Here is a 10069-nt window from a genome sequence, read left to right on the forward strand (position 1 = left end):
ATCTGGAACTACTCTGCCCTTGGCCATCTCTGCCCCTCAGTCCCTCTGGCCTCTTTTAGTGCCTGGAACGTGCCTTGTCCCTGTGCTCGCACTCGGTGCCCGGGATGCTCCGGCCCCCCTTCGCCCGCGGGTTCCCTGCTCAAAGGTCACTTCCTCTGGGGAGTCTTCCCCAGACCCCAGCCTGGGTCAGAACTCCCTGTCGCGCGTTCTCGTGGCTCCTGTGCTGCTCCTTCGGAGCACACATGCTGTCATCAAATAACTAGGGAGTGGTTTCGTGTTTGCTTTGGTCCCTGCCACGCCCCTCTCCTAGGCCCGGCACCTAATAGGGACTTAACGCCAAGATCTCGTTCATGGAACGGATGACTAGGCCTTAAGAGAAAAAGGGGAGGACGGGTGGGTGACAGACGCCAGTGGGGTGGCGCTCAGTCCCCGCCGCCCAGCCTGGGACAGTGGCCAAGCCTCAGGGAGTGCCTGATGAGCTCCAGGGGGCTGCCTCTGGGACCTGCCCACAGCGGTGACCCCCGCCGGCCGCCCAAGCCTTGGCTTCTGGGTTAGAATGAGGGTGGCCAGGCAGGCCCCGTGGGATGTCCGGTGAGGCCGGGGCGGGGGGGGGGGGGCTCCCACCAAGCCCCAGGAACGGAGTGGGTCAGCAGTCACACAGCAGTGGAGATGGACACACTGTCACAGCAGGTCACCGCACGGTCACGTGTCAGCGGCGATAGGGAAGCGTCTGTCTGCCCAACTCCCAAGGGTGGCTGGTCTACAGGGAAGTGAGTTTTTTTTTTTTTAAATTTTATTTCATTAAAATTTTTTTAATGTTGGGGCGCCTGGGTGGCGCAGTCGGTTGAGCGTCCGACCTCAGCCAGGTCACGATCTCGCGGTCCGGGAGTTCGAGCCCCGCGTCAGGCTCTGGGCTGATGGCTCAGAGCCTGGAGCCTGTTTCCGATTCTGTGTCTCCCTCTCTCTGCCCCTCCCCCGTTCATGCTGTCTCTCTCTGTCCCAAAAATAAATAAACGTTGAAAAAAAAAATTAAAAAAAAATTTTTTTTAATGTTTATTTGAGAGAGAGAGAGAGAGAGAGTGTGTGCGAGCATGAGTGGGGGAAGGGCAGAGAGAGGGAAACACAGAATCCAAAGCAGGCTCCAGGCTCTGAGCTGTCAGCACAGATCCCGACGCGGGGCTTGAACCCATGAGCTGTGAGATCCCGACCTGAGCTGAAGTCGGACGCTAAACTGACTGAGCCACCCAGGCGCCCCAAATTTTATTTCATTTTAGAGAAAGCAAGTGAGCAGGGAAGAGGGGCAGAGCGAGAGAATCTTAAGCAGGCTCCAAGCCCAACATGGGGCTCGATCCCACGACCCTGTGATCATGACCTGAGCTGAAATCAAGAGTCACGCTCGACCGACTGAGCCACCCAGGCGTCCCAGGAAGTGAGTTTCTATTTCCCCTACAAATGACTAAGTGTATTTCGTGGCTTTACCAAACGGTACCTGTGAGTCTGGACTGACCGAGTCAGTTTCTGTGTTGCCCTTGGAACACAGTCACAGCCCATTCGATGGGACGTTTATTGACAAGCCTTGTGCCCGGCACTGTGCGGGGACACAGGAGAGGCTGGCTGGGTGCTCGGCCACGAGCACAAGTCACAGACGAGCACCTGTGTGCCCTCAGCAGCTGCACAGAAAGCACATACACTCGCGCCTATTAAAACGTTTATTTTCTTCTTTATGCTCAGAAACAAAGAAGTGGCCTCGCCCCCCACCCCAGGGTCTCCTCTTGAAGGAGAAGGAGGCAGAGTGTGTGTGTGTGTGTGGGGCGGGGGGGGGATGTCAGATGTGGGAGCTCTCTCCCCTTCTCCCTACTGTCATTCCCCTTTCCAGGACCCCCTCCAGAAGATGCAGGTTTGAGCCACCCGCTGGGGGGGCTGTGGAGGCACAGCTGGGGTCAAACAAGTAATGCCCACGGTCAACAAGAGAAGGGTCCAGTGCGTGTCCAGGAGTCACAGGCGAGGGAGGACGGAGGGGTCCGCCAAGGACTCGGTGCTGAGCGCGGGGAGGGCGGCCGGGCTGGGACCCTCCCCCTCTGGCCCCGCCCCCTCCACCCCCTCTAGCAGAACTGGTCCTCGTAATCCTCGTCCTTCATCCCCTTCAGCCGCAGGCGGGCGAAGTCCTCGAACACGATGTCGTCGTCTGTGGCGTAGCTTGATGGTGGGAAGCAGGGGTGAGGTGAGGGCTCGAGACCCTCCTCTCGGTGCCCCCGCCGCCCTCCCAGAGACAGGGGGGCCCCAGCAGCAACAGGACTGGTCGTGTGGGCGAGAAGGGACAAAGAAAGGACGGTGGCAGGCAGCCTCCCACGGAAGGCTAGGTCCTGGGGAGGTGATGTTCCAGCCCTCGCCCGCCCCCACAGGGGACCGCGGGGAGAGGGCAGGTCTGGGAGTCCCGGAATCCCTGTCCAAAGGGCTCAGACTAGGAAGGCAGGGGAGGGTCTCTTACTTGGTGTCAAATTCAATGAGGTTGGTGTCCACGGGGGCGTCTGTCTCAGGAGCAGCTGAGGCGAGGAGAGGGGGCGGGTGGGTGGGTGCTGGAAGGGCCAGCTTTTCTCCACCGGCCTGGCTTCAGGCCGTCCCTTTGGGGGCTCGGGGTGGGTGGCACACTCACCTGTCTGGGGCCTGGGGAGGGTGATGTGATCGTGGGGCTTGGGGTGCATGAGGACAAAAGGCAGCTCCACAGAGACATCCCTGGGTTGGGGGGAGGGGGAGATGCAGCATGAGGGGCCAGCACGGCCACGCCCGGGAAACAGTGCGACCCCACGCTGCCCCGCCGCACTCACCCGCCACGAGCCACCACCAGCTTCACCTTGACCCTGTAGGACACCAGGATTCCCAGCACCTCCTTGTTGGCGCCCTCCTTCACGCTGCAATCAGGGGGAGGAGCTAGACCACGGCCCCCCCCCCGCACCCCTGCACCCCGAGGTCTCCCCCGCGGACTCCCATCAGTGTCCGGGCGCTGGCCGCCAGGGCTGCGCTGGCCGCCAGGGCTGTGCTGTCCTCATGGCCGAGCACCCCGCTGCACAGAACCCTCTGGTGGCTTCTCATCGCTCGCACTAAAAGCTGAAGTCCTTGTGACCTGACAGTCTGCACTGTCTACTTCTGTTACCCTGACCCCACCCCGACCCCTGTCCTGTGGTTCGCTGTCACCACGCTGGCCTCCGGCCCGCTGTGTGTGCTCATGCAGTGTGCCCTCGCACACGGGTGCCAGTGCTGGGGGGGGGGGGCGGGGAGAATAGGACCCAGCCCTGACTCTGCGAAGCTGTGGCCGTTGGGGGCTGCCCCCGCCCAGAGGCGCCACAGCCCCTCCCTCTCACTTCCTCCCACAGACTGGGCCCGGGCCACCTTGGAGTGGGCCTGCCACTCCCTCTGCCCGGAACACCCCTTCCTTGCGTAGGCACGTCTCCTATGCCTCTGGGTCCTTACTCTGAATTCACATCTGGGTTATGCCTTCCCCAGCCACCCTGCTTAAAGTTAAGACCCTCCCCTACCCACACCCCTGCCTTACATCTGTCTTCTCTGCCTTGCTTTTTCTCAACGCCGGTCTCCGATCTGCCCGCCCGCCCTGCCTAGCATCTCCGGTGTGTCCTGTGCCCGGACACAGCCCTGGCTCCTAGGACAGAGCCCGAGGCGCAGCCGGCACTGACCGCGCCAGCGGCTCCTGGTCTGCAGGACAACCCCTTGCCCCCACCCCGCCCCCCTCACATGGTGCTGGAAGCCAGGTTGGTGTCCTCATGTTTGAGCTTCCCGTCCAGGGCAAGACCCCGCTTCTCCCGGTTGTCGCTGAGCAGCGGGGTGATGGTGTATACCTTGCAGAACGTGGAGCTGGGCGACACCTGGTCACTGGGGAGCGGGGGCGAGAGGACGAGGCTCCAGGAGGGGCCGGGCCAGGTGACGAGGTCGCTCCCACCCCCGGGGGCTTCGACCCCACGCCAGCCCTTCTCCCTTTGGGCATAGCTCGACCCGCCCAAGGAAACGAACGGCTCAGAGCCACCAGCCTGCGGAGGGAAGGCCCCCGTAGGTGGAGATAGTTGGGGACAATGCCATCCCCACCTCACACCCTCCGGGGCCTGCTGTTCTGCTCTGAGGCGGGGGCCCGAGGCCATTCTGATACTCACTCTTGTTCGATCTGAGCCACAGGACACTTGTACTGGGCGGTGCTGAAGAGGCAGATGTCGGCATACTGTCTCACTGTGGGGTGGGGGGGGTTCAGCGGCTGAGCAGGGGGCGCACACTGCCGCCCGCCGCACTCGGACCACCGGCCGGCCCCCCGCCGCCCCCCGGCTGGGCCTCTCACGTCAGGGTATGTCCTGGGGCTGAAAATCGCTCCCCCGAGACCCCCTTCAATCCCCCACCTCCTACCAGAGACTTTGATCTTCTTGACGGTCTTGGTGGAGTTGTTGGTGACGTGGACGTTGACGTTCAGGGGCTCCCCGTGGTAGTACAGCTTTTGAGGGGATGCGGTCGATTTTTGCGGGTCCCTGTTGTTAGCGTGCCCCCCTCCCGCCACGCAGACACGTGGCTCCCTCTTCCTCTAAACCCAGGCCCAAGCCCGGTGGACGTGCTGCCCTGACATGCGTCTCCAGCCCTCCCCTGGGGATCCCTCTGCACTGTAGCACCTGCGTCACCCTCCTGCACCCCACCTCCTTGTCCAGGGAAGCCTCGAGGTGCAGGGACCGGTCAGACATGAGGAAGTGGCGTGTGGTTTCTGCTGAGGGCTGGGGGCCGGGTTTCTCTGGGGCAAATTGCACCTTTCGGATCACCAGCCGCACAGAGTTCCTGGGGGTGGGGAGGAGGGGTGGGAGGGGCCGGGCCTCAGACACCCAGACCACCCCCCCCCCCCACGGGCCTGGGGCTCCTGGGAGAGGGGAGGACACGATCAAACCATACAGGGGCTCGGTTCCCTCACCTTTTGTGGCTTTTCTCTTCTAGCGATTTGGCACAGAAGGCTCGAATCTCAAAGTCTACTCCACAGGCCTCAGGAGGAGGAGAAAAGGTCACGTCTTACACAAGGTCCCCTCTGCCACCACGCCCTTCCTTCCCTCCTCTTCATCAGGGACTCTTGCCCCATCACAGTCTGAGGAGTGTGGGGCCTGGGGCTCCGTCCCCCCGCCTCTGCTAAAGGCCCAGTACCTGGCCGAGTGAGCCCCGGGGCTGTTCTGGGTGAGCCCCCATACTCCCCACGGGCGTGCAGCTCCTGAGTCACACGTGAGCGGTGACCCTCCCACACACACCGTATTTCCACTGGGGACGGTTCCCACCCCGCTTCTCCCTGCCAGACCCCTCTCGGGTGTGCCCCAGGCTCCTACTGGGCCCTGTTCTGTCCCGGGAGCCCTCAAGAGCCTTTCCTGCTGTACCTTCCCCGTGTCCTCTGGGCCCGGCTGCAGCGTGACGGAGCAGGGCAGGTTCTGGGGGATCTGCAGCAGAGGAAAGGGGAGGCTTCAGTTCTCCCAGAGAGCCCCCAAATCTCTCTCCCAATCTCAGCTCAGAGGCTGGAGGAGGCCAGGGGGTGAGAAAGTAAGAAGGAAGGGGCCCCTGGGAGGAGACAGAGACAAGGGCTTCCTGAAGGCAGGCAGAGTGAGGGAGGTGGGTCTGCTCCCCCTCCCACCCTTCTTCCCGATCTGCACCTGACAGGCGCCTGGCCACCCCCTCCCCCCACCTCAGTCCCAGACCCCTTGCCCTGCAGAGGGTGAGGGGCATCCTCACTGTGAAAAAAAAGGGGTGGGCGTGCTGGCCCAGCTTCCTCAGCAGCCGGTCCTGAAGGCGGGTGGGGGGCCGGGGCGGGTTGGGCATGGGGGGGAAGGCCTGGTAGGTGGCGATGAACAGGTCTTTGCGGAAGGACAGGCCCAGCACGTCCAGGTCCTCGCGGCCATAGCGGAAGGCGCAGGTGAGGGTCACGAACACTGGCGAGGGAGGGCCGGGCGGGGCGGTCAGGACCCCCCCCTTCCCCAGCCCCCCAGCACCTAGCCGCAGCGGCTCCTCCCTGGGCAGCGCGAAACCTGCCCGAATCCCACTCCCACTGCCTTCTCCGCCCTCTTTCTGGGGCCCCATCCTCCTCTGCCGCCCCGACCTCCCCTCGGCCGGTACCTTTGCGGTCCTTCAAGTAGTCAGGGTCCACGAGCACCACGCCATCTGGGAAAGGGACGCCGCTGCATGAGCTCATTTCCTGTCAGGGCCTCTCCTCCATCCCTCGGCCCGGGGACTTCTTCCCCTCTTGGGGGACGTGGGCACACTTACCTACGGGGTCCACTCTGTCCAGGTGGTCTACAAAGTCCCGCTTGCCCAAGTACACGGTGAGCTGAGGATGCAGAAGGGACACAGGGAAGACAGGGCAGACGGGTGCAGGGCAGCAGAACCCTGGAGGGGCCGTCCTGCCCGTGGCCTCCCCAGGCTGGGGTGTCCCCCCCGGGTTTCCTTCAGAGCGGGGGACAATAGCGGGGTTTCCCAGACTACCCGACCTTGAGGCTTTTGTCACACCTCTGCCCACAAGTCAAGCAAGTGTGTGTGTGTGTGTGTGTGTGTGTGTGTGTGTGTGTGCGCGCGCGTGTGCATGCGTGCATGCGTGTTTGTGTGTGTATGTGGGGTGGGGTGGTGGGGCTTGGGGAGGACTTGCCCCAGGCAACCAGTTAGAAAGCAGGCTGTGGTGTCACTCCTCTGGGATTCACAGGCCATAGCCTGGGGGGTGCTAACTGTTCCCACCCCAGGCATCCTGACCTCAGCTCCTAAGAGGGTCACAGCTGGGGCTTGGGGCTCCTCCCCCTTCATCTGGCCAGCCCGTGGCTGAGTGCAGGGGCGAGCAGCCTTTGCGGGCGGCAAGGGGCTTCGGGAGGGAAGGAAGTGGGCTCTCAGCTGTCACAGGAAGTGGGGGCTAGAGGCTGGGGATCATCTAGGCGCGGGCCGGGCCTTGCTCGGGCCCACAGAGGGCTGGGAGGAGAAGCAGCATGGCAGACCGACTCACCTTGCAGTTAGGGCTCGACTTCTTGAAGACCCTAACAAAACAGAAAGGGAAGCCCCACTGCCTCCGTCAGACTCGGCAGGGACCTCCCGAGCCGGCCTGAGAAGCAGGGTTCGCCCGCCCCCAGGATTCAGCCCGGAGGCTTTGCCAGCCCTACCCCTCCCACTTCTCACCAGAAGGGCGGCCATAGGTCCTTAATGTTCCCGGGCCCCCCCGCTCCCCGTGCACTCTCACTCTAGGTCCCCTCCTGTGGCAGTCAGTAGTCACTGGTTGCCGAGAAACCACCCAGGCTCTTCCCAGAGGACATCCCCCGGAGGGACCCAAATAGGCAGGTGGTAGTTGTGTCGGTCTAAGACCGAACCCTCCACCTGTCTTCTCTGGGCTCCAAAGACAGCCAGAGTACCTGGAGGGCAGTGGCCCTGGCTTTCGCTCCTGAAATGGTTTCTACCTGGAGGCACTACTTAAGCGCGGCCCTACTCCGTTAACCTCCAAGGGTTCCCCATCCCTGATCTCAGCAGCCTCAAAGCTCACTTGTCTTTGAAGGCCGAGCCCAGATATCACCTCCTCCAGAAGGCAGAGCCAGCCCGGACTCCCGTTACCCCCCTTTTTTCGGGGGGGTTCCCGTCACACTTGCTGATGTTTCACTGGTGGTAAAACTTGTGATAGCGTGTCCGGGCAGTTAGCTGTGGACCATGTGTCACTAGGTAGACCGTGGACGTCACAGACCTCATCCAGTCGGGCATCCCCAGCACAATGCCCGCCGGACCACGAAGATGATGGTGCGGGCTGACATTTAGCGGGGGCGTGTGTTATCTCATTTAATAGTCTTAGCAACCCAACGATGGAGGGCCTAATAGTTCTATTCACAGGTGAGGAAAAACGAGGGCACAGGAGAGGGGAAGGATTTTGCCTAAGGCCCCAGAGCAAGTAAATGGTGGGATTCAGATGAATCAGAGGCAGTCTAGACTGGCTCTGAGCCCCTGCTCTTTGTCAGGAAGCCGTTACACTCTCCTGTCTCTGCAGCTGGGCTTAAGTTCCTTGAGTTGAGGGGGATTCTCGCTTCCCAGAGCTGAAACGCTCGAAGCCCGGACTCTACCCGTTGCTGAGAGGGTAGGTAGGTGTCCAGAGACCCCTGTGCTCTGGCCACTTGCGGGCCTGACGTCACTTATCCCAATCCGCTCAGCCGCGATCCCTGGAAGGGTCCTTGGATCTCCTGCCAACCGGCCCATCCTTCCTCCAACCCTGCCTTCTCCCCACCTAGTTTTGCTCTTACAACTTCACTTCCCCCTTCTTCCCAGAAGGTCAAGATATCCAAAGGCCATAAGGCAAAGGGTATGGAAGTCCCTGGGTATCCCCATGCAATAAGGGAGAGTAAACGCTGATACGGCGGCAGCTAGAATAAAGCACCACCTCTTGACCCAACCGAGGCTGGCCAAGGAGGCAGATCATGGGGGTGACCGGAGGGGGCCCGCAGAAGCAGATGTTCTCTCCGTTTCCTGTGGCCCAGAACTGGATGGGGGTGGCGGGAATTGTGCCAAGTCAGCAGTCCCCCCTCTGGTCCATCCATTCCCCTCCCTGAACCACATAACGGAAATTGGGGGCCTCCCTCAAGTCAGCGACTTCCCCTTTCTCCGGGGGGTGTTTGAGCCCTGATCCGGGACATCAGGCCTGCCTCTGGTCATCTCTCTCCACTACTGCTCGACTTGCTGCTCAGAAGCCTGGGTTCTCCTACTCTGTGGCTGGGGAGCGGCGGGGCTCCTATGATCATCTTTGGCGGAACAAGTGACAGCCCGGTACCAGGGCCCTGTTCCCGATCCCTTCTGGACAGAGGCACACAGCCCCAATCTTCTCCTCTTTTCCTCCTGCTCCCCAGGGACTCAGGCATTCACCCACTGCCCCCTTGGGGGTGCTGGGCCACAACAGGAAGTGGATTTTGCTAGAGACCAAAAAAGAGAACTCGGGGTATCAGTGGAAGGAAGGAGCCTCGATTGCACAGAAAACATCCGGGGAGTGGATGGCGTGCCCAGGGCAGATACTGGCTTCCCTCACCTCCGGGAAGAGGAGTGAGGCCCATAAACGGGGAGGGTCGTCATGCACTCCGCTCCCCCAAGATGAAGCTGTTGCTCCTGGCAACCTGGGGTAAGGCAGAAGTTTGGAAGCAGAGCCACCTGGCCCTTGGGACAGCCCGACTGCCCGTGGGGCATTGGACAGGAGGCTTTCCAGCAGCTCGGGACGAGTCTGGGGAGGGGGGATCCCCTCCCGGCATCCAGCCTTCCCATACCCGACCCCTCGGGGCTGGCCACCTGCTCCTCCTTCCTCCGCCCCTGCATCGCAGCCCGCACCGGAGAGCCCAGTCGTTCGGCCCCCACATCCCTGCGAGAACCCAGGCGCCGGTTTCCTGGTCCCCTTCAGCCCTCGCTCTCTGCACAGGGGCCCGGCATGCGTCCCCCTCGTTATCCTCGAGGACCTGGGCGTGCGGCCCCGGATGGCTGCCCCCTAGGGACCCAGGCGTCCGGCCCCCGGATTCTCTCCCGGGTGTCCTTGTCCGGGGACCGTCCCGGCACCAGCTCCGAGCCGCCGCCCACGTCCCGCCGCGTGGCCCCACCTCCCTTACCTGGTGCCCGGTTTCTCCCCCATGGTGCGCGCGCCCGCCGCCCGCCCGGTCCGCGGCTCGCTCGCAGCCTCGCAGCCCTGCTGCCAGGTCCCCGCTCCTCCCCGCGCCACTGCGCACGCGCGGCTCTTTCTCCTCCCCCCCCCCTCCCGCCCCTCCGGCCCCCCTCCGGGCCGGGGGAACCGCGGCCAGATGCGTCAGCCCGGCTCGCGCGCGCCGCGCCGCCGCCCGCCCCCTCCGCTCAGACCCGCGCGCTGATTGGCTCCGCCCCCGCGCCCGCCCCTCCGCAGCCCCTCCCGCCGTCCCGAGAGGTAGGAAGGGGCGGGGGTCCCTCCCGCGCGCGCGGTCCTTGCTCCCCGCTCTGCCCGCCCATCTCTCCGCCCCTCCGCACCCGCTTAGGAACGATTGGGCCCCCTGGAACGACGGCGCCCGCCTGCCGGGAGCTTAGAGCCCGCTGATTG

The 10069-nt window shown here is 63.2% G+C and overlaps 1 protein-coding gene across 2 annotated transcripts; it reads right to left on the bottom strand.

The window, feature by feature from the left end:
* Positions 1–1695: 1695 nt before the first annotated feature.
* On the bottom strand, positions 1696–9717 carry ARRB2 (arrestin beta 2). Of its 2 annotated transcripts, none has more exons than XM_047831940.1 (15): positions 9612–9717; positions 7001–7031; positions 6280–6340; positions 6130–6174; positions 5749–5945; positions 5400–5459; positions 4952–5019; positions 4686–4821; positions 4405–4489; positions 4161–4233; positions 3748–3885; positions 2826–2909; positions 2654–2733; positions 2489–2543; positions 1696–2196 (listed from the first exon to the last, which is right to left on the bottom strand). In XM_047831940.1, exons 1-15 carry the CDS (start codon positions 9632–9634, stop codon positions 2103–2105), a joined length of 1230 nt encoding a protein of 409 aa, XP_047687896.1. In that variant the 5' UTR covers positions 9635–9717; the 3' UTR covers positions 1696–2102. The 2 variants fall into 2 exon arrangements, with proteins under 2 accessions (XP_047687896.1, XP_047687897.1); XM_047831941.1 differs by lacking the exon at positions 9612–9717 and adding an exon at positions 9047–9605.
* Between the last annotated feature and the right edge of the window lie 352 nt (positions 9718–10069).

Source organism: Prionailurus viverrinus, chromosome E1 (assembly GCF_022837055.1).
Source record: "Prionailurus viverrinus isolate Anna chromosome E1, UM_Priviv_1.0, whole genome shotgun sequence".
Lineage (NCBI taxonomy): Eukaryota > Metazoa > Chordata > Mammalia > Carnivora > Felidae > Prionailurus > Prionailurus viverrinus.